Source organism: Paramisgurnus dabryanus, chromosome 7 (genome assembly GCF_030506205.2).
Source record: "Paramisgurnus dabryanus chromosome 7, PD_genome_1.1, whole genome shotgun sequence".
NCBI lineage: Eukaryota > Metazoa > Chordata > Actinopteri > Cypriniformes > Cobitidae > Paramisgurnus > Paramisgurnus dabryanus.
In genome coordinates, this window is record NC_133343.1 from 7,565,331 (window position 1) to 7,589,834 (window position 24,504).

The following is a 24,504-nucleotide window of genomic DNA, read 5'->3' on the forward strand; positions in this document are numbered from 1 at the left end:
TTATTCTTTACAGATGACTGTTTCAAAGTCCTTGTTCTTTTAAGTGATCATATTCGAATAAAAGGTCATAAAAGCAGCATAAATAATGCAACAAAATTAAAAAGGTCCTTACTTGTAACAAATAAAGAGGATGTTAATATTCACACAGTGATTATTTAACTCAGCTGGCCTGTGTGTGTTTACATTGGATGATTCTACCAGCTCTGTGTGTTACAGTAGACCAGCGATGCCTGCGGGTCACAGGGCATAAATATCCAGCCTGGCGCTGTGCCCTGAGAGCTGTGGCAGGACCTGTGAGCGCCAAACAGGGCGTGTACCCAGAGCATGTCAGCCCCAGGGGCTCCATGACCCCTATGAATCCCCCTCCCCACCAAGATTCACTCTCTCTCTCCGAGACTGCAGATGTGTGTAAGATAAGAAAACAGATGCAGGGAAAGAAAGAAGAAAGAACTGCATGCAGTGAAGGACATTAACCATGAAAAATGCTATCATTTTACCTAAACAACACATAGCGAAATAAAAAATGTCACATGTCATAATAGAGAAACCCCAAATTGCTTAGTAAAAATAACTGGTTGTGGATTTTTTTTGTGATCATGCTATTCTTGACGGTGGATTCAAGACAGAGAGGTCAAAATTCTTGTAAATCAAATGTTACAAACTACGTCTCACTGTAGACCGGATGTGGCTAGATGGGATTCAGCTATGGCTAAACTTGGGCTGGATAAGCGCTGTTTTATTCCTAATCCTACCCACAAATCTTACCCTAAACCAAAATTTGCGAGATTTTGGCCACTCTTGAAAATAAAGAGGCTTCATGATGCCATTGAAGACCATTTTCTGTCTAAATGATTCTGTAAAGCACCTTTAAAATTTGAAGAATGTTTCTGTTACACAAAAGGTTCTTTAAGGTGGAAAAAGGTTCTTCAGATTATAAAAATGTATTAAAGAAATGGCTGAACCTTTGAAAAAATGGCTTTTTGTGGAAGCAAAAAAGGATCTTCTATGGCATCGCTTTAAGGAACCTTTTAAGCACCTTTATTTTTAAGAGTGTAGCCCTGACCTTGTAGACCTGATAAGGCAACAATGCTGTAAATCAGGGGTGGGCATTCCTGGTCCTGGAGGGCCACTGTCCTGCAAAGTTTTAGTCCAACCCTAATCAAACACACCTGAACGACATTTCCAAGTCATCCTGCAGCCTTTTATTAGGTTTTTCAGATGTGTTTGATTAGGGTTGGAGCTAAACTTTGCAGGACAGTGGCCCTCCAGGACCAGGAATGCCCACCCTTGCTGTAAATAGTTAACAACTGTCAACGGATCAAATGAGTATTTTTTGTTGATTAGTAAGTAGTAGTGTTGTTTAGAATAAAAATGGATTTCTTTTACACAGTTTGCTACAACAAACAACAGTTGACAATGCTCCAAACCACCCACATTTCAACTTCATAGTCCACATTTAATTGGAAAGGTGCAGCATTACAGGAATTCCAATAACACATCTCAACAAGAAAAGAATACAAGAAAGTATCTGTATTAATATTTACATAAAACCTTCACAGACCCTATAGGCATTTATGGGATAAATAACAGCATCAAAGTATTTTGAAAATGCACTTACAAACCCATCAATATTTTCTGCCACAAAATGAGCCAATCTTCCTATTATGGTAAATATACTTAGCCAAAACTCGGTTTACTTATAAGTCTAACAGAAGGTCAAACAAAGATTTCTAGCAATGAGGTTCTTTAACCATGCAGCCTACATTTATTTTTAATGAAAATTATACCTGGGTAGGCACAAGAATAGATTTCAGTGTGCGCAATCGTGACTAATACCGTGAGCAAGCAATTGTTTGTGTGCATGTGGGTCCGTATGTGTCTAGTGTATGAGCAATGTCAGTTGTTTCACTCGCTGTCTCCCAATTGTCACCTAGCCAGTTCAGCCTGTTCCCTCTGAGGATGGAGGTAAAAACAACTCTCTCATTCGTTCACCCATCTCATGCAATAATTCACTTATTCATCCGCTCTCCAAAATCGAGCCACGCCTCTTGAGTGCCATTAATCCCAGCCCTGCCCAGTCTCCAGGGTCAAACTAAACCTTAGAGACCACCGGAGGGGTGTATATTTGGCACAATTTAGATATACAGTAGGCAGTCCTGAAAAATCTCAGATTCTACCAATGAACTTAATGTAAAAAGACTCTCAGCCTGTATCATCTCAGCAACACACCATTTTAACAAACCCTGTTATTTAAGTGTACGACTAAGGCCTGATCAAAAATCAATGACTAATGGCCATCAATGCACTATTTGTCACACCTTGTTTATGTATTTGTATATGTGTATCTGACAGATGTGGAGAAAGTGATCACAAACTGAAACCTACAAGTTCAACAGAGTCTAAAAACGAACACAACCAGATAAATTTATCTTAAAAAGGAGGCAATTGATTCGTATAAGTAGTATTAAGTAGTACTTATGGGGAGAATTTGACACATTTTTCTTAAGTTTACTTCAAAACTGTGTTGCTTTGTTGCGGTTAATATGGATTTGCAACAGCTGCTCTCCATGGTGCTGAAACACAGGTGCGCGCGTTTGCGCCTGCGCTCAGCTATAGGGTCATCCTCCACGCGCGTCCTCTAACGTTTTCTAGACTGTTCGCGTGGCATTACTTTATTAATTTTTTTTGAACTAAGATACGTTAATGCTTTCGTTTTAATACATTTGACTCAAAGAATTGTGGTTCCCACTGGTACTATAACAGGTGCACCGTGCACGTCTTATTTCAATGCAAACAGGAATTCAAGTTCTCAGTACTTATCTATATCTATGTTGACCCATACAGTCTGTGTTGTTAAAGAACAGCATGTTCCTCGTGATTTTACTGACTGATTAAATTTAATGACATTATTCATTTTAATAATATCAATATTGACACAAAAGTCCAAAGACGCACTCCCCAATGGATATTTATAATAAAGATCTATCAGCCATTTTATTTTAAGTGCTGTTGCAACAAGTCAAATAATTAACACCCTTATGAACAAAATACAACAATGTGTTTTTGATCGATGGATTAAGTCATATACGCGTTCATGTACATCACGATGGTTACATTTACAAGTCTATCGACAAAAGTCCAAGGTGAGCTTGAAGGCCCTACCTTTATAGCTGAGGATTCATCTCGAGCGCAGGGGCGAAGCAGCTGTCGCCATGTTGACGTCTCCGTTTATTTCCATTCCACAGGCTCGAGGTCCACCCAAACTCTGAACCTGACAGCATTTACACGGCCATTTCTAAAGCTTTACGTCAAAAACACAGCCCGGGGCTACAACAGCTCTACATTCCCACCTCTGACTGAGTAACCGAGATTGATGTAAACCCACGTAACGAGAAACCCACCAAAGGGTTAAACGGTGTCTAGGCGACAGAGAAAACGTCTCTGGGCGTGCCTTTAATCACTGATCAAAATGTATCCGACGTACCTATCGTTCAAATGAGTTTCTGAGAAAGAAAGGTTCGCGTTGACACCCGAATCTGTCACGTATTGGTGTCCTCAGATTGTGTTTTCACCCCTTCTCATGTACAGTCTGTGCGAAGATGGGTGGGTGTGGAAATGTGAAGGAAAGGTGGAGGGAGGGGGTCGCGTTTGCTCTCCTTTTCAATGACAATCATTATCAATATAATTAACGTGCTAGGCGGCCATGACAGGGTCTCAAACAAAATGTACCTTTACATTAATCTTAAATACATCTGACAATATATTACTACTATAAACAGCATCTTCTTAATTTTGAAACATCAGCCAAATTCAGCATCAACACAATCTCTATAGGCAACCAGCGGACAGTAACCCAAACATCTGTCCGGTTTTCTCGCATCCAGATACAAATCCCATGTAAAAACACTGAAATGGATAAAAGGGATAATGGCAGCAATCCAAATCCCATTTAAAGTGTTTATACGTACACGGATCATCCAATTTACTGCGCAAACACATGCTGGGCTCTAATATCTATGATGTGTACATGGATGAGATTTATCGTTGTTTTACGTCATTTGCCAATAAACACATTCTGTTTGATGTTGTGTGACCTTTACATGAAAATGTAGCATCACATTATTTATTGCCTAAGGACATCAAATCATAATCACAATCTGCCATATGGCAATAACTTTATTTTACGTACGGGAAATATATTTTATAGCACCATCAACGATTGATATTGACATAATCCTGGGCGTGCTGTATTAGCTACAGGCAAAAATATGATCTCCATTTTCCAGGCATTTCTAGACGTTTCTGAATCTTTTACTCACCATTGCAATGCCTGTCAGGCTCGAACCTGGATAACGGTGATTTCCAATAACTTCGTTTTTTACCTCTTTAAGTTAACTCCTTTCGTTGTGCTTATCTCCCATTAAAACACATGGATTAAGATGACGCGGTGATTGTGTTTTTATCCATTGGGATGAGCGATCTCGGCTCTCGTTCGTCTCCCCAAATATCACGGAGTCGCTTCCGGTTATCGGTGGCTTGGATGGTGGGAGTGACGCGTGCGCGAGCCTCACGACTCGAGTCCAGTGTCAATGCACATCTATTGCCTGGATCTGCACGTGAGGCCCAGGCCGACTCCCAATTACGAAAACACTGAGGTGATTGGGGGAAAACATTTTTCCCTTTCTTAAATTAGAAAATGTCATTTTACAGGTACTCTATTAACCTTTATTGAATAAACGGTTATTTAACTATAGTAAAGTATTTAATAAAAGCGTTTTAATGCATACTAATTACTGTTTAAATGTATACTAATTTAAGAAGGGATATTGAATGAATAATTATTGTCTAATGATTTTATTTAATTGTTTAATATTTAAGTATTTGCAAATGTCATTTTTAGTGACTAATATTTCTATAATGTTACATTTAAAAAAAAACATGATTCATGGTGACACATTTTGTTAGGTATAGCCTAATAAGTATGTGTAGATTGTATTTTAAAATATTTAAATATATATTAAATAATTAAAACTAAAATGGACTGAGCAACAGGTCACAGGAAGATTGGTGTCAAGTCTATAGTTCCATATCCACCAATTAATAACTAGTTTCTAAAACATACCTTAGGTCATGGGTTAAGGTAAGGGCAGCACTAAGGCAAGGGCTCCCAGGAATCACACATACTGAGGAAATGTACACTATAGGCTACTTTGAATGTAAGTCACTTAATGTTTGATGATAAAAGTAAGAAAAGGTACTACCTAAAAACTGGAAATGTGGCCAGCAAGCAATGCAGTACATGGTACAGACCATATCATATGTGACATTTTCTGATTTATAATTTTTCCCTGCCTTCCCAGTATCACTTTTCTGAACCAGTAAAGACCTGGGTATTGCAAAATGCAATAGTAAATGGCTGTTCTTTTTCAAATCCCCATATGTATCAGACACGGTCAAAAGCAATAATATTTATTAATGCTTAAAGAAAACTGTGGACTGCACCTGGGGCATGGGAGAGGCACGGTGATCCAAACAATGCGCTGGCGCCCCCTTATGGCAAAGATGAGTATGATAGCATTGTTAAAGAAGACCCCTTCAGTAATCCCAGTCTGAAGGAAAAGTCTTGCATGTTCTGGCTGCTTCACTGATGGAGCCTCTTTAGTTGTTTAGTATGGATGAATGAAAACTGATGGATTCGTATGGCCTTCGTCTTCAAAATAAACACTCAGAAAAGATAAACGATTTACCGCATTAGCGATTCCCCTGTGCCAGCGCATCGCGCCTCCGCAGGGCTCGTGGTGATGCATGACACATCGCGCTGGTTTTGACATTCACTGAGCTCCCCTCATTAAATGCTCCCGCCCGCCAGGCTGTCATCGAGGCATAGGGCACACAGAAGGATCACCAGTACACCGCGGACACAGCACGGGTAAACTTTCTCAAGATGAAACAGCTGGCTATGACAGCAGGGTTGACCGAATAAATATGATAAATACACTCAGTGTAGCCTTACAGTGCCAGTGCATACATTTTACATGATCGTAAAATTAAGTAATATAATTTAAACTAAATAAAAGTATTAATATTAATGCAGTTTATTTAATTACGTTACTAAATTCGAGAGGAGCATGGTGATGTCATGCAACCAGCAATCAACGTGGTCTTTACTCGTCCCTCACCTTTGTTCTGTCCCGTGACAGATTTTGCAGCATCCCTCCTTCACCCCATCGCCTCACTTTCAGCTAGTATATCTAGTATATCTATATTTCAGTTAGGGAGGTGGGAGTATTCGAGGTTTGGGATAAATTTCCGAGCTCGGAGTCCTCCCCTCGCACAGCACGCCAAATGCTTTATGTTTTCATTTTTAATTACATGTTAACTCGTGAAAAAATTGCAATTGTTTAACATAGCAAAATGCAATTGCAGAAAGCAAAAAAATGCCTATTGCAGGAGGTAAGTTTTTAATGCTAATATTTCATCAATGTTTTGAAGTACATTAATAAAAGCAAAACTTCAATTTGTGGTGACTTTTATGCTAAATCAGTTTGTAACTGATCCGCTCAATTAATTAGAAAAGTCACAAAACTGGGCCTCCCAGTGGCGGAGCAGAGGGGTGTCCGGGGTGGCACTGGACCCCTCTGACATCTGACTGGCCACCCCTGGGCGAGTGCCACCCAAATTTTGTGCACTACTTTCACTCCCTCAGTAATTCACTTCCCGATAAATGTCATGTTTATTTCAACGTAAAAAAATACCCCATGCAGGCTTAAAAATTACCCAATGTTGGGTTGTTGTTATGCAACTATGTGTTATAATAACCCAGCATTGGGTCAATTTTAACCCAGCGGTGTGTTCTGTCCGATATTCACTCAACATGGCTTTAAAAAATAACCCTGCCATTTTTAAAAAGTGTAGGGATACATTTATTTCAAACAAAAATATTTAGGATTAGTTTATTGGGACAAATAATGGATAGTATCACTTTGTGTCAGCGCAGCAAGACAATTTTAGATTCATGTAGTATTTAAATTAAAATTTTATATTTTTGTGCTTTAGGGGGTCCTTCAGTGTTTATAGAAGGACCACCCCAGCCCTCCCCCTCAATTTAAACACTGAGTAGCCGAATTGAACTATGTATTACTGAATAAATCTGTTTGCACTGTTTTTACAACAAAACCCAACGCCGTGTTTTATTCTGGAAGTCTTCTTTATAGGCTACTGTATGTTAATTATTAGGACTGGACAGCTGCCTTGAACTTGAAAACGCGCTGCGCATCCTATAGCGCGCATACACTGTCAGAGCTTAAACAAGTTCATGTTTGCGTCTTTTTGGCCTAAACAGGCAAATATGAAGAGTTTGGTTTCAAAATGCGATAAATGACTTTTTTATAAGTTATCACCAAAATCTGTATTGTATATGGTTAGTATTAAAAAAAAATCCAATATCAGACATGTTTTTCTGTCATCCCTTCTCCCTTTTTTCCAAACCGTGACAAACGCCTTCTTTCTCTGCAGAATGCAATAAATCCGCTCAACAAATCACAGCACACCATTTCACGCATTGTAAACAATAATGACGGTGCTTTGAATACACACAGAATCCTAGTTTTCCTCATCTACTTTGTACTTCTTGATCAACAAACAAATAAAAACAAAATAATACTTTTGATGGCATTTATAAACCTGTGGTGTTTTTTTGTGGCGGGGAACAAAACGTAAGCCATCAAAATCTAATAATTTATGTGAGAGGCAGTTGGCGAAGGAAAAATGACGGGTGTTGCTTGTTCTCACATGACAGCATCAAGCTTCTGGCATGCTAACACATTGATCCCAGGGGATCTTATGAAAAACTTTCCATTATTTTACTCAAAGTCAACGAAAATCGAGCAGGACCAAAACATTTTACAGCTGATCACTGATGCAATGTATTTATTGCATTTTGCAGGGAAAAAAATCTGTTTTTATAATAAATCTTTGAAAATCAATTTATGGATTTGGATTTTTAATGTTATTATTACCTAAGATGCTATGTTTGTAAGAAAAATAGTGGTTTTCATCTTGTTACTTTCTTGGTATAGAAAACACACTTTTACCGAAATTAGTCAAAATGGATTTATTGCGTTTTGGAACCAAACTCTTCATATGTCAAAATAGCAATGCAAGCAGGCCTATAGGCTAGTCCTGATGTACAAAGACATGGCAGTTACATCGGCACGGGTGTGTGGCAGTACATGCTTTCATTAGAAAGACAATGTTGAAAATCTCTCCTCACCCCTCTGACACCGAGTACACACACAGACATGAATGTCTATTCAGATTCAAGGTCTGACTTCTCTTAGTGGAGTCTGCTGCTGGTCAGAGAACGTGTGAAATAAGCAGTCTAGTGAGAGATGGTATTGGGACCTGCTGCGGGGGGAGTGAGGTCACGTTATCGACACAAAATGTAAACTCCTACACACAAGGCTATATTTGTGCACTTAACTTTGGGTATGTGACTGCTTGATACAATGAATCCACAGTGGTTCAAACAATTGAAATACGTTACATAACCTTTATCCTTTACCTGTTTTTAGAACGGCGAGTAGAAACCTTTTTTTGCAGTATTTTATTTATGTTGTACTTTTTAGTTATACTTGTAACTATTAAAAGCACAAGAGAAAACATTGTCTCCTGCCTGATGGTAAATTACTTTGCACATCTATGTTTGGGTGCATCTCTGTGCACACAAATTTTTTTTGAAATTATTCACAAAATAAGTTGAACTTTCACAGCAAAGTGCAGACACACAGAGAAGCACCCTGTATTACAATTCACATACTACAGTTTCTTTAATAAATATTTTCAATATAAGAATTAGTGTGTACCAAACTGTAGTATTTGAAACGTGTAGCCTTAAAGTAATAGTTAGCCCCCCAAATTTTTTTTTTATCATTTAATCACCCTCAAGATGTTGTAAACCTGTATGCGTTTCTTTATTCTGTTGAAAGACATATTTTGATAAATAATGATAAGCACACTGTTGACAGTACCCATGGTATGTTTTTCCTACTATGAAAGTCGATGGGCATCGTCAACTGTGTGGTTGCCATCATTTATACCCAGATGGTCCACTATTTGATAGGCGCCACCCCAAATCAACAAAAAAGTACATAGTGCATAGGCCAGTTGCACAGTGCATGTCATTTGTGACATTTAAATACTTTAGAAAGTACATACTTTTAGTGCATAGTATAAGTATGCAAATTGGGACAGCGTTAGTCAGCTGATAGATCATCTTTTATGTGATTGGACAGCAACTTTCTCACACCAACCTGAAAAAGTGACAAGATTTAAAAAACGAACAGATTTGCTAATTATTTATTATATTAAATACAGTAATTTAATAAATTTCTTTCATGTCTTTTTTTTAAACTTAATATTTTTAAAACATTCATCTATTTTTCTTTCTCCCTCTCACGCACGCGCGTGCACGCACGAAACAGATTTGTTGATGTCATTAGACGGGGCATGTCCATAAGGTACTGACAACTCTAGAGGATTAAAAAGGCTCGTCTTTGCGCCTTCTCTGCTTCTTTGCCAAATTTCATTTTCAATTTAAATCTTATCAGAGCCCAGTTTTTTGAGGACCCAGTTGGCAACTACTGACATGAGGTAAGACATGAAAGATACACTAATATGCAGTTGAAATCTTTAAATCGTTGCGTCTGCATCGGTGAGCTACTGATAGTACTTAACTTAATCCTGTGCTTTGTGTGAGAGTTAGCTAGTAAACTACAAACCCTAAATATGGTGTGAATAAAGTAACACTTTTTGAACGGTTGCATTGTTAGATAAAGACTCCATTTAAATTACTTAATGTCTTATTTTGTGTGGACATTGATTGAGCATTAGCTTACCATCTTCTGTAAATTCACACCAGGTGCTCGTCATATGTCTGCGTGCGACTTCATGCGGTGTATTACATCAAAGTTTCGAATTCTCTCGCGGTACTTTGATGTCATACATTAATCGGTTTGCGCGAAGTAAAGTCAAACAACAATTTTTAAAAGCGTTTGTATTGAATCTTATAAGGAATAATAGTATAAAGATTATATGCACTCTGATGATCAGTGGTATGGAGGCGTGAAATTCCACGCGCTGTCAACTATGATAAGCGTTTACACGCTCCAGCGCACGAGCCCCATGAACACACCCAAGGGCGTTGGCACAGAGGGCTTCCCCAATTTTATTTTTAAATGTTCGTTATTTTTAGTATTAGTGCATTTCATTAAACTAATGAATATCACTTCTATTTCAATGCAAATAGGAATTAAATATGATTTAAACTATAACTGTCAGTTGTAGTATGCTGTAATATAGTGTAGTAATGGCTAAACTTTTTAATGCAGACCATACAATAGTTTTTTGTATTATTAACAATAGTGAATTTGTACTGTGTAGTATAGGGGAGAGCGGGGCACAACCTAACACTTTTTGGTTTTGGCTCAATCATTCAAAAAATATTTGAATTTGATTAATTATATTTTTACACAAGCAACACACATATCTCTGCTACAAATGAACATTTGAAGTTTGTTTCTAGTACTTACCATTCTTGGACAATTACACCAAACGTGACAGAAGTCCAAACGTTACAACTTACCCCATAGGTGGGGTTAATTGTAACAGGCAGGGGGTTAGTTGTAACACTTGCTAAAACTTAAGTTTGCAGGCAAATATTTCAATACTATTTTGTCTATATACTTGAAGTGGGACTTGTTTATATATCTGTCTATAATAGACAGGTATCAACACTGTATTCATTCATCCAGCCCTTTTCTAACAATAGTTCAATTATAAATGGATACAAATGTCTAAATATGTGAGAAAAAGCAGCACAGTTATGACAGAATTTTTTTTTTTATGTGACCCAGTCTGTAATAACCATACTACAGTTTCAAAAAATCAAATTCTGATATAATGTTCATCAAAGTCTGATTTTAGCCATTCATTTCATTATGATTTCAATCTTTGACGTCACCTTATTCAATCAATATTAAAGATATGAACAAAAATACATTTGACACACAATTTTTGATAAGACGGGCAGGCACATTTATTTTGTTGACAGCCAGCAATCATTCGTGTGTAGCCTATTTAAAACAACTGCAAGAATTACGCTAACGTTAGCAGTTTTCATATCATAAGTGCTGAGGGGTTAGTTGTAACACAGCGTTACAATTAACCCCGCAGGGTCAAAATAGTTTCAAGCCCACCAAAAAAGTTGCTAAGAGTTGCAGACAAATTTCAAAACGATGCTATGTTTTAGTCAACAAGACACTGAATAATATGACATAGCATTGGATTTGGTATCTTACACACCCAACTTGGAAACAAAAAAAAAACATGTGATTTTCAATTTTTTTGCATGCCACCAAAACACTCGTTCATCAATAACTCTGAAAAAACATTGTAACACGAATTGTTAACATTGTTGCACCAGGTTGAGCGTTTTGTTTTTATGGTATTTTTTCATGCTGCCAAAAGATAATTTCTCGCAAATTATTGGAAATGTATAATTAACTCCGCGTTAGTTTTTGCCCCGCGCACCCCTACTTTAAAATTTGACTACAGTACAGTTTACAATAATATATATTACTATAATAATATAGTTAATGTAAACACATTATATAGAATTTTTTCATGTGGGATGTAAATTAATTAAATTTTTTTTTTTGCTTAAATAAGTGTTATGAACTATGTGTATGTATCCCTATAATTGTACTGTACATGTGTAGATGTAATTTTTGTGAACATATCCTACTAGGATAAGTCATATTGTGCCATACCCTCATCCTGTAGACTTCCACATAGAATCAATAACAACAGAGTCCTTTTACAGTAGTTTATTTCTGATAAAGTAAAGTAAATTACTAGTAGCTAATGTTACTGTGTACAATTGATGTTAGCTACATGTGCTTGAATTCTTGTCTTGTTGCCAAACCTCTCCGCACAGTTGTAAACCATACTCGTCTTCTTCCATTGTCTTTAGCAAACCAAAACATTTTATTTTCGACAAGATATTTGTTTCAGAGATCAGTTTTGCCACAAGCCAGACTAATAAATAAATACAGAGCGGAGGTTCCCTTCGGTTCAGGCGCGTAACCGCGGCCGATGAAACTGTCTATATCAATTGCCAAAACTTCTGTCATATAGGCTTTATACTTTTTACAGCACATACATGGATCCCCAAGAAGATCTTACAGAGAGGGACATCACTCTCACCATACAGCTTCCCGGAGGACAGGAGACCACAACCACAGTACATGGCAGGTGAGAGAAAAAAATTGACAGATGTGATGTAATGATACCGAAGAGCCCTTAAGCTGCATGTGTAGTCATGTTTTAATTCAGGTTTTTATGTGTGCTTGCAGTAAGCCGGTGATGGACGTTCTAGTCACTTTGTGTGCTCAACACCGCCTCATCCCGTCAGACAATGTTATAAAGCTCATCTCAGCCAATCATAACCACATTCGTTTCAAGCCCAACTCGCCGATTGGCTCCCTTGAGTTTGAGAAAGTTGTCCTGCAACCTAAAGGAAGTGATGATGCTAATAAGAAAAAGCCTCATATGCCTGTGGTGAGTCCTGGTGCATTTTAAGGTATTAAAACCTTTAACCTTGGCATTGCAAGCACAACAATTATGTAGCTGACCCAATTGGAAATATTCTAATTCACCACATTAATTACTGTCATCATCTTTTCTATAGTTTCAGTATAGTTTCATTTTAGCTTTTTTGTTGTTTTGTTTTAACCTTTCTCTCTAAAAATTACATTTCCTAGGCGACAGTTCGTCTAATGATAAACTACAAGAAATCCCATAAAGCAGTAGTGCGGGTCAATCCCAAAGTGCCGCTGGCTGAGTTGGTGCCCTTGGTGTGTGAGAAGTGCGAGTTTGATCCTAATACCATCATCTTTTTGAGGACTTGCCGTTCAGCGGAACCTCTGGACCTCACCAAAACACTCAATGACTATGGAATCAAAGAGCTATACGCAAAAGACACAAAAGGTCAGTAAAACTGTAACCAGAAGGTTACCAAAACTTCAATTAAACTAATTTTCCAGCTCCCCTAGAGTTCAACATTTGATTTTATCGTTTTGAAATCCATTCAGCCGATCTCCGGGTCTGGCGCTACCACTTCTAGCATAGCTTAGCACAATCCATTGAATCTGATTGGACCATTTAGCATCACGTTCAAACATTACATAACCAAAGAGTTTCAATATTTTTCCTATTTAAAACTTGACTCTTCTGTAGTTACATTGTGTACTAAGACCGACGGAAAATAAAAAATTGCAATTTTCTAGACCAATATGGCTAGGAACTATACTCTCATTCTGGCGTAATAATCAAGGACTTTGCTGCCGTAACATGGCTGTGCCCGTAACATGTTATGCAGTGCCCAAAAATAGTCCCCTTGGTAACTTTTAATAGCAGGGTACTATTTTCGGGTGCTGTGTAATTTCATTGCGGCTCTTGCAGCCATGTTACGGCAGCAAAGTCCTTGTTTGTTACGCCAGAATGAGAGTATAGTTCCTAGCCATATCGGTCTAGAAAATTGCAATTTTTTATTTTCCGTTGGTCTTAGTACACAATATAACTACAGAAGAGTCAATTTTTAAATAGGAAAGATATTGAAACTCTGGTTATTTTTGAATGTGATGCTAAATGGTCCAATCAGATTCAATGGATTGTGCTAAGCTATGCTAAAAGTGTTAGCGCCAGACCCAGAGATCAACCTTATGGATTCCAAAACGGTAAAAATCTAATGTTTAACTCTAGGGGAGCTGGAAAATTTGCATATTTTCAAAAAAAGTGGAGTGTCCATTTTAAGTTGTTCATGTAATGTGTTGTGTAGGTCAGTTTGGATAAAAGTGTCATGGCAAGATCGTTTGACTCAATACTCATCTTACATCATTGTGTGTGTTCAGGTGGTGATGAAGAACAAAAAACAGCAGTCAAAGAGAAGATCCAGAGAGAAAAGGGCAACAAAAGATTTTTTAGTTTATTCAAAAAGAGCAAGAAAACACATGAGCAGGTCTGTATGTCTCTCACCTGCTGTCTCTCTGTCCATCTATCTGTCAGTCTCTCGATATGAATTCTGTGCGACCTGCTGGCTGTCATAAATAATTGATAAATATTATGAGAACTGCACAGAGAGATCACTCATCTGTATCTACATCAGTTTATCTTTAGGCTGTCATTTGCATCTACTGGACATTTGCATCAGTCTAGCCTCATGTTTACGTCCACTACAATTTTGACAACAAGGTTTTTATTAAAGAGATGCTTTAAAGGTCCAGTGTGTAGATTCTTAGCGGCATCTAGCAGTGAGACTGTGAATTGCAACCAATGGCGCTGTCCACAGCTCACCCCTCCCTTTTCGAATGCATAGAGAAGCTACTGTAGCCGCCACAGGACAAACATTTCATCGTCTGAGACAACATAGTGACAAAACGCGCTTTATAGAACAGTTTGTCCATTTAGGGCTACTCTAGAATCAGATGGTGACTTCCATGTAAGGGGACCCGCAGTGCATGTAGATAAAAACGTCTCATTCTAACTGTGCTTTCATACTGCCACGGCTCTCATTGAAAATGAATGACTTCCAGCTTTTGGGAAGAAGATGCAGCATAAACAGTGAAAATAACGTGGTTTTTCAGTGATTTATTCACCAAATGTATTTTAATGACTACAGTATAAGACACAGTAGCGCAACTCTCTTTCAAGTTTAAAAATCAAGAGTTTTGATCTTTGAAGGCCGGCGTTGGACCGGACACATTCAACCGCATGTGTGTACAGAAAATTGCTAACTTTTAGCGGTTAAATTGTTTAAAATCACTTGTGTTAACATTTGCAAGCCTTTGAAACACGTGCAAATGGTCAACTTTCACCCCATTTAAATTTGCTTATTAATCCGCGAATCGCATGCGAGCCAAACCGGTCATGATCTTTACGGATCAACTACGATCCGTTACACCACTAATTAGTAAAAAACAAACATCTTGAGATACTTGGTAGCCTACAATATTTACCTCTTATGATTGAGCATTACAGACTTGGGCTTGAGTAGGCTACTTGCTGGTGGTTACCATTATTTTTAAATAAACGTTTCTGTTCCGGAAGATATATTTTTTTTAAAGTTTCTGGTTTCGTTCCTGTTCCTTGCAAAAAATCAAAAGTTTCTGGTTTTCGTTTTCGTTCCATGAACCGGTTCAAAGCCTTGGTCCCCAGTGCTTCTTTCAACCTAGAAAATGTGTAAAAGATCAACCCGGTAACTAAGTGGCTGTTTACACTTGGCATTAACATGTGTTTTCGTCGATCAGATCACAAATGGACGACGTTAATGCCAGGTGTAAACGGTGTTCAAAACGTTTTGAGCTTGTCCACTTTTGACCACTTTCAACCACATCCAGAGGTAGTCGAAACCACTTTTGATCGGATCGCTTTGGAGTTGCGGAACGCATGTGGTTGAATGTGTTCGAACAGCGACACGCGACCGCCTTCTCTCTGCCCATTTATCTAATCTGAGGTATTAAAGACAAGTTTTACGTCTTTTTTGACTTCTGGCGTGAACATGCGGTGAACAGCGCTATTTTTAGCCTTTCATTGATAAAACTACTGCGGCTGTTCTCCGTATTTTCGTTTTGAAAGCGTGTGAAAGTTGCGCGATCCTATTTCATCAATTGCGCTGAAAATTCAGAGAAAGCTCTAACTTACACACGTACAAAACTCTGTGCAGCACGTTTACTTGATAAACAAGCAGCGGACTCCGACATTATTAGTTTGCGTCCATATAAACTCATAATTACTCCCGCTCGGGTTAGAATGACAGCAGAGAGACTCGCCCACCGTCTCACGGACCACCCCCTCACAGTATTCAGGACAGAAGCGGTCGAAAGTGGACAAAAAAGACCAATTTAAATACCAGGTGTAAACGTAATGTGTCTCTCTCGTCCACTTGTGATCCGATCGATGAAAACACATCTTAATACCAAGTGTAAACAGCCCCTTAGTTTTGGTTAACCATTCTCTGCAAGCAAGTAAAAAATTAGGTCATTGTCCCCTTTAAAATACTTGTTTTGTTTTTTAGATGTTCAGAATATTCTGTTTTGGCCAAGAATTGTAATTAGGCGCATCACTGCTTGGTTTTTACTTTATTTGTACTCAAATATGCTTTTTACCGTACTATGGATTCCCGTAGCTGAAACTAGTGTGGGATGAAACTGTGTTTTTTAATACTTGGTAAGTTCATGATTAGAAAAAATATATAGCTTGTAAATAATGCAATCTAAGTTGCTTCAAAAACCGTTCTATGTGCTTTACAAGTGGCAGTCTGCAATTCTTGTTCACTTCATGTTTTTCTGTAAGTTTTTTTTTTTTTGTGTTGTTCTCTATAGGCTTTGGCTGTCAGTGCTCCAGGCTCTCCCGAATTGAACAACCGACATGCAGTCGGGGTGAGCTGTCTGAACGGCCACTTAAATTCACAAACGGTCACTGCAGACGTGCCTAAGAAGAGACGTGCTCCACGGCCTCCTCTGATGACATCTCAGAGCATCGGCTGTGAACTTTACACCAAAGACTATGCCGAATTTTCTGAGCAGGACACACCTGGAAAACAGGTGGGTATCATGAGGATTACCATACTAATCCAAGCCTGGATTAATACACCAGAATTCATTTGTAAATTGGAAAATTAAATTCAGTTTTATCATTGATTTTATCATTGACATAAATAATATTATTAAATATAGTGTTTGTTTGTGCTTTTTCTCAGGGTCTGCTTAGTCGAATATCTTCCACTGAGTCCTCTCTTAAAAGGACTAAGCGGAGAGCCCCGCCTCCTCCATCTGATGAAGATAACAAAGGTATGTGTTAGGTCATTCATGTCAATATTAATGACCTTGCATATGTTTGCATTTGTGGAAACCTGTGTCCCTGGATGTGATGGACAAAAACATAGTAGAGTATCCAATGAAAACAACATTTTAGTATCAATATCAAAACGAATCTATTGACTGCCATAAAGTATTATCTCTATAAACAATTTGCTTTGCTAAAAGTATCGCTCTTGACTATGCAAACATGAATCTTTCTGTGTCCGATTGTGATTATTCGCTCTTGTTTTACACTGTTTTACCAGGAGGGGGCGTGTAACAGGCTGTGCTGTGTCTTTTCTTCTCTGTCCTCATGCTTGTTTCTCTGTTCCTGCTTTCATCGGTGATGGGCTGATTTTTCTGTGTGTCTTTAATCTTCCTCGTTGAATCCCACACTCTTATTGCATATACGCAATGTAATTTGTCTCTATCATGTTGTCAATTAACAAGAAAACAGGTTTGCAAGAAGAAAAGAGAATTATGGTAATGTTTTAGAAAATCTTTTTAGCGTTAGTACAGATTGTACTAGTTTAACATACTAGAACATAAAACATGACGTTACTTAAGGTTCAATCGGTAGCACTTTATTTAAATAATAGTGCCTTAATTCAGCTACAGCCTATTTTCTCAGTACTTGGTAATACCAGATCAACATGGGTCTTCAATGGGGGTCCAGGCCCCCTTGGGTGTCTGTGGTGGTATTAATAGAAGTCCTCCAAATATTTTGTGAATTCAAAATAATTTTTTGGGAAAATTTAAAATGTAGGCTTCAAACAAAAATGCATTAATAGGCAAAAAATATATATTTTTTTAATGTATTTTATCAAATGTCTGTCAGTCAGTTTGGTTGGGGGGGGGGTTAATGGGATAGTTCACCCAAAAATGAAAATTCTGTCATCATTTACTCTCATGTTGTTACAAACCGGTATGCATTTCTTTGTTCTGATGAATACAAAAGAAGATATTTTGACAAATGTTTGTAACCAAACCGTTTGTAGACTGTTCCATAGTATTCTTTTTTCCTACTATGGAAGTGAATAGGGTCCACGAATGGTCTGGTTACAAACATTTCTCAAAATATTTTCCTCTGTGTTCATCAGAACAAAGAAATGCATACAGGTTTGTAAAACATGAGAGTAAAATGATGACAGAATTTTTATTTTGGGTTTAAAGATTTATCCCAAATTCACTGTAACTAAATTTTGTGCAGTATGAAGACATGAGCCATAATACATCTTCTTTAATTTTATTATTTATTTAGTTTGGTTTGTCTGCTTATTTTGTTTAAATGTGCTAATTTGTTGTTTCTTTGTTTTCCCCAAGCTGTTGCCAAATAAACTTTTAAAATTCTATTCACTAATCATGATTAATATTAAAATAAATTATATCAAATATGTTGCATTTGTTTACTTGTGTTGCAATGAGTTGCTGTAATGATAATAGTTTATAGTAAGATGCAGTAGGACCGCTTATAGATGGGGTGAATTGTCCTAATGTGGGACAACTTTTCAATTTTAGACTTCTTTGAAATGTGCTTCCTATTTAAAATTAGGCTTCTTGGACTTCATGCGGCGGCGCAAGAACCGACAGCCGGATGACGTCAAAGTTCCGTATGATTTCACAAATCGTTCTCGCGGTACTTTGACGTCATCCGGCTGTCGATTCTTGCGGTGCCGCATGAATTCGAACAAGCCTATTGCTTCACCCACATGACTGGACATTTGAGAGGTCATGTGATTTTTATTTTATCTTTATGATGTATTGGTTTCAATAGCTGCATTTCCTGCGCAACACTTTCTAAAATTTTTAAAATACTATTGCGAAATGAAGTTGTTTCTGTTAATCGATGAAATGCGACTGAAACATAATTTTTTTTCTTGCGATAAGTTGTTCCAAACATAACGTCGACTGATGTTGGTACATTACTCTAATACTTCCACTGCACTAGGCATTATATTTAACTACAGGTGACGTAAGAGTATTATCCAGAAAAATAATTCCAAGGAAAGCCCATTATATTTAAGAGCAGCTATGTATAGGTGTTCCTTGGAGGTAATAGTGCATCATTTTGATTATAAGAAATGTAGGAGTGTTATCCAAACATTATTGGCAAGGAAAGCCTCTTAAGGGCTCGTTTTAGTTGTGCATAGGTCCTACGGTGTAGGTTCCGCGTCGGTTTTCATTTATACTTTGGCGCCGTCGTCCGCGTTGACGTGCAAACACGCGCACAGATTGCTGGTAAGCAGTATCCAGGCGTGTAACCACAGTAGCAGCGCGACCGTCAAAGAAGAAGCTGCTTGGCAAGTTAACCCACAAACGAAGAAGAAACAGTAATTTGTTGTGTATGATTTGAGAAGACCAGCAATGATGGAAGTAAATAAACAGAGACTTTTGTTGCAGTTTGAGTTAAATCACTCCTCAACATGGCCATTCTTTGTTTTCACCGTCGCAAACGGAAATACATATGACGCGTTTTTTTTACCTGACGGGAGGGGTTCTGGTGGACCAATCACAGCGCTTGCGGTCCGCGTAGACCTGACGCACTGTTAAAAATTTTGCGAGGTGCACGTCAGGCTATGCACAGGCTACGGATAGCCTATGCCGTAGCTATGGCATAGAACTTACGCACGACTATAAATCGGGCTTTATACTTGGGAGCAGACATGTATTTAGATGTTTCTGGGAGGTTTAAGTGCATACCCAGCCTGATCTCATGAGAATTTGTACATATTTTACGAGTTGGCTAATTAGCATACGAAGTTAATTGCGCAAAAACGTACGATTCTCATGAAAAAAAGAAAAACGAAACCCAACTCCTAACCCCAACGTCATAGGGGTCAAGGCAAATCGTACAAAAACTTAAGAATGTGGTTGTGTGAATTAATACGAATTAGCCAACTCGTACAATATGTACGAATTCTCGTGACATAGCATTGACATACCGTGTCATCTTCTTTAAATAATAATTACGTGACTTAATTGCATCATGTGACCTGCAAAATTCCGAATTGCCTAAAAAACCACCTCTTGCGAGCATAAAAACTTTTTTACTACAAAGTTTTTGCGAAGTTGACATGTTTCCATTTGCTGTATTTTCAAATCGCAATGTGCAATTTAAAAGGTTATGGAAACGCAGTTACTGGCCCTACAAACACTAGATCTTAGTTGTCCCACATTAGGCAGCGTCCAACATTTTAGGGCAACTCGCCCTACATGTAAGCACAGCATTTATATGTGCATCTTGTTATATCATAACACTTTGTTTCACTGAAGTAGAGAATGTTGACAAGGATGACAACAGTTCAGACAAACAAAGAGCACACATAGCTGACCGTTGCCCTGCGATCGCTGAAGTCATGAGCGAACTCGTGGAATCTCTGCAGGCTCGACATAAGAAGACGCTGTCTTCTCTAACGTACGTTCCAAATTTTTTTTTTTATAATTTTTTGGTATACTTTGCTGTTTCTCTAAAGCAAGGGTGGGCATTCCTTGTCCTAGAGGGCCACTGTCCTGCAAAGTTTAGCTCTAACCCTAATCAAACACACCTGAAAGATCTAATTAAAGGCTGCAGGATGACTTGGAAATGGCATTCAGGTGTGTTTGATTAGGGTTGGAGCTAAACTTTGCAGGACAGTGGCCCTCCAGGACCAGGAATGCCCACCCCTGCTCTCAAGTCTATTTTTATATCTCTAATAAGCAGTTTACTCCTCACACCCTTTAGTTCTTCTTCATCCCAGCAACAAACCACAGAAGACACCTCAGGTCCATCTTCTGAGCTCAGCACTCCAGAAGTTGAGTTTAAAACACCTCCTGGATGTCGGCTGATGAGGAGCTCGTCTGAGAGAGAAGGTTTGACCACCTTCACCGTGGTTCCTCAGAGACGTCTGCAAGGCGGGAAATGTTTTGAAGTGGCACCGGACCCTGCCGATGCAGAACAGAAGCTGAGCCCTGGTACCCCAGAAGACTTGGATATCCACAGTGCTCAGCTCCCAGAAGTCCAAACTGAACATTTTAGAAATGATGGCAGTGATTTAGACAAGCGTGAGAACCTGCCAGAGATTCCACAGCACTTGGAGAAAGGAAATGAAATTTTGGCAAATGCCAAGAACTTGGAGCAAAAACATGAGAAGCAGAATAATTATCTGAAACCCATTAAACAGGATGGTCTACAGTCATTCCAAAGGGGCTTCAACAATCTAGAACCACTAAATGGTAAAGCAAATAATCTGGGGCTTAGAAATGCAAAACTAACAAGTTTAGAGTTAGGAGACACTTGGACTGGTAATGTACCAGCTCATCCACCGGTTGGATCAAATATAGAAGATGGGGAACATGAATATGCTCTGGTGGAGACCGGTAAGGAGAAGAACTGGATAGAGCAATACAAAGAAAAAAGAAGGATGTTTCAAGGTTGTGATGATGACAATAACAGAAAATTTCATTTATGGAGAAAGTTTACAATGGATAATGCACACACAAATGATAATTTCCCATCACCACCACCGCCTGTCTGCTGGTACGAGGAAGACAGTGAAGGAGAGAACGACGATAAAGAAACCGAAAGAGACCTGAGAGCCGACATTGAGAGCCATCTTAACTCAAAATTCAAATACCAACCCAACTCGCACCCTTCTAAACCAAAAGCCCACTCTACCCAAACTATCCGTAATGCAGATTACACCTCTGCTCCAGAATCTCCTGGCACCTCCTCTTTAACATCTCACCCCAGTGCCGACTGCCCATTTAAAACACACTCGACCTCTGATCCTTGCTCTACAGAAACTGTGTCTCCGTTTGCCTTAGCTGTATTTCAAAAAGCCAAACATTTCAAGTCTGCGCTGGATACCAAGCACGCTAAGAGGTAGGAGATAAACGCACACAGTGAGTAAACAAAAGCACTGGAATATTAATACAACCTTACATTAGTATCAATGAAATTTTCCAGGCTTTCCATGCACATAGTTTATGTCCTGTCATCCGAAAGGAAACTGCCAGTATTGCAAGGATGTTTAATTTATATGTTCCAGTAACATTTACAAAGACCAGTTGTGTCTATTGGTCAGGAATGGCTTGTATGTCACGTCTGACACCTATAATAGTCTTTTCCTTTGTTCGTTTAATTGCCGTCTTCCTTCCTCTGTGTTGTGTTTGTGTGCATGTTCAACAAAATATTTGATAGATTTCAGCATTCGGTTTACATGTGCGTATAAGGGAGTGTTTTGTTTAAAGGAAAACACCACTGTTTTCAATATTTTACTATGTTCTTACCTCAACTCAGACAAATTAATACATGCCTATCTTTTTCAATGCGTGCACTTAATCTTTGTACAGGGCGTCGTGTATGTGTTAGCATTTAGCCTAACCCCATTCATTCCTTAGGATCCAAACAGGGATGAATTTAGAAGCCACCAAACACTTCCATGTTTTTTCTATTTATGGACTGTTACATGAGTAGTTACACGAATAAGTATGGTGGCACAAAATAAAACGTGGTACTGCTTTGTAAGCGCATAAAAAATGAGAACTATATTGTATGGCGGAAGAGCACTTAGTTTGCAGCACTTCCACCTTTTCCGCCATACAATATAGTTCTCATTTTATCTGCTTAAAAGAAATCGCCACGTTTTATTTTGTGCCACTATACTTACCCGTGTAACAGTCTTTAAATAGGGAAAACATGGAAGTGTTTGGTGGCTTCTAAATTCATCCCTGTTTGGATCCTAAGGAATGAATGGGGCAAGGCTAAATGCTAACATATTCACAACGCGCTGTACAAAGATTAAGTGCTCACATTGAAAAAGATAGGTATGTATTAATTCGTCTAAGCCGAAGTAAGAACATAGTAAAATATTGAAAAATGGTGGTGTTTTCCTTTAAATGCCTTGTATAATAACAATTTAACCTAATACTACTAACGCATCACTGATAATAACAGAACGATGGTATGCACAATACAAGCTAATGCATGTGACTGAATACCTAATGCATTTTATTCGCTGTGATGGGACTTATAATGGTTTCTTTTTCTCCAGGTAATTGATGGCCAGTCTGAATGAGAACTTTCCTTTAAATTGAATGAGGCATTCTTTACCTCAGGATCATGTTTCTTATGTTACTGATTTTATGTTATTATGAATATTTTGGATTGATACTGAATTGTGAATGGTTTATCTGTTTTTATCAAACACATTTTTCATCTGTCTGTATTCTGTGAGGAAAGGAAATGTTATTTTTCTGGAATTCTGTTAGGGGATTTCATGCAGTGTTTCCTGGGAATGTTTTCAAAAACATGAATTTCCAGCATTTGAAATGAGTGGCATGTAAACGAAAACATGATAAGTTTACCCCACAATTACACAAGGATAAAAATATGCAGTGGAGCATGTGAACGTTCCAGTTAAACTTTTCTATTGTAAATGTTTATTTTTATTTTAATGAAAGTTTATTTTTATGTGTCGACTTTGATTTGATTTGTATTTCTAATGTTTGTTTTTTCTATTTTTGTGCATGAATAAATAAATCATGGTCATAAACCTTTTGTACAGAAACCATATTTTATGTTTACGCATATTAGCATAGACTGTCAGAAAAATGCTCCCAAGCTGTCATTTAGAGCACCTTTGCACTTAAAAAGTTATATTATAGTAGTACCTCAGAGGTACATACTGGTATTGAATGTATACACATACTAGGAACTTTTTAACGGGTACTGCCACAGTGACAGCATGGGACCATTTTTACTGATAGTTTAACATCACTCACATAAGAGACCATGAGAATATCAAAGACCCACAACGTTAATAAAAGATGTGTTCAGCAGCATCCATTTATGTGTTGCACCGTGTGGCCACTAGATGGCAGGAAATGTTTAAAATTTGCATTGCCCAGGGGTTAAAGCCGTCTGGCTGGCTCAACAGATGCAAAGCCAAGTTCTTGAACCGCAAGACTGTTGTGTAATGTTATGCCTGGCAAAACAATCCGTGCACAGATAAAAATGATTTATTCATTATTGGTCTACTCTAAACCCACAGCATCTTTCACAGAGCCCAATAGAGCACCATAAATGATCAAAAAGTATCACTTTTGACTTCTGTGCTAGATTAAAAATCTCCTGAAGGCAAACTGTTTGATAGCTTTGTGTAAGATAAGACCTTTTGTGGGTATTTGCTAAAAACAAATAATATTGTGCACGCTATGATTGACTTCACTGATGACAAATGCCATGGATATTCACATGAACGATGTTTGAATATGCATACATGAGATTTAAAAGCTAGTTTTGTACATTAAAGGGACACTCCACTTTTTTGAAAATATGCACATTTTCCAGTTCCCTCAAGTTAGACATTTGATTCTTAACGTTTTAGAATCCATTCAGCTGATCTCCAGGTCTGGTGCTAGCACTTTTAGCATAGCTTAGCACAATCCATTGAATCTGATTAGACCATTAGCATGGTCTAATTAGTAGTGATATTACGCACTGCTCGAAAATAGTCCCCTGCTATTGAAAGTAACCAAGGGGACTATTTTCGGGCAGTGCGTAAAATCACTACGCCTGCATCACAATGCGCACGATTCGGCATCGATG

The 24,504-nt window shown here is 38.2% G+C and overlaps 2 protein-coding genes across 5 annotated transcripts in view; one reads left to right on the forward strand and one right to left on the reverse strand.

The window, feature by feature from the left end:
• scn1lab (sodium channel, voltage-gated, type I like, alpha b) overlaps positions 1–4,537 on the reverse strand; it is a 55,155-nt gene extending 50,618 nt beyond the window's left edge. For 2 of the 3 annotated variants that reach the window (XM_073815355.1, XM_073815357.1), the window contains exon 1: positions 3,163–3,596. The gene's annotated coding sequence lies outside the window, so the exon portion shown is untranslated. Of the gene's footprint in view, positions 1–3,162; positions 3,597–4,319 lie in introns of those variants that run through there. The other variant, XM_073815356.1, reaches the window with a different exon arrangement.
• Positions 4,538–9,505: 4,968 nt separating this feature from the next.
• On the forward strand, positions 9,506–23,432 carry cobll1a (cordon-bleu WH2 repeat protein-like 1a). Of its 2 annotated transcripts, none has more exons than XM_065260271.2 (10): positions 9,506–9,651; positions 12,214–12,312; positions 12,414–12,618; positions 12,822–13,047; positions 13,971–14,077; positions 16,440–16,661; positions 16,817–16,907; positions 20,190–20,331; positions 20,638–21,777; positions 22,949–23,432. In XM_065260271.2, the coding sequence occupies exons 1-10, from the start codon at positions 9,647–9,649 to the stop codon at positions 22,950–22,952; spliced, it is 2,241 nt and encodes a 746-aa protein (XP_065116343.2). In that variant the 5' UTR covers positions 9,506–9,646; the 3' UTR covers positions 22,953–23,432. The 2 variants fall into 2 exon arrangements, with proteins under 2 accessions (XP_065116343.2, XP_065116344.2); XM_065260272.2 differs by having other exon boundaries at positions 20,193–20,331.
• Positions 23,433–24,504: the final 1,072 nt, after the last annotated feature.

Bases quoted from the DNA above. Each gene is read 5' to 3' on its own strand.
- cobll1a (XM_065260271.2), top strand. The intron at 13,048-13,970 runs GTCAGTAAAACT...GTGTGTGTTCAG, and splicing joins ATACGCAAAAGACACAAAAG to GTGGTGATGAAGAACAAAAA. The intron at 14,078-16,439 runs GTCTGTATGTCT...TGTTCTCTATAG, and splicing joins GCAAGAAAACACATGAGCAG to GCTTTGGCTGTCAGTGCTCC.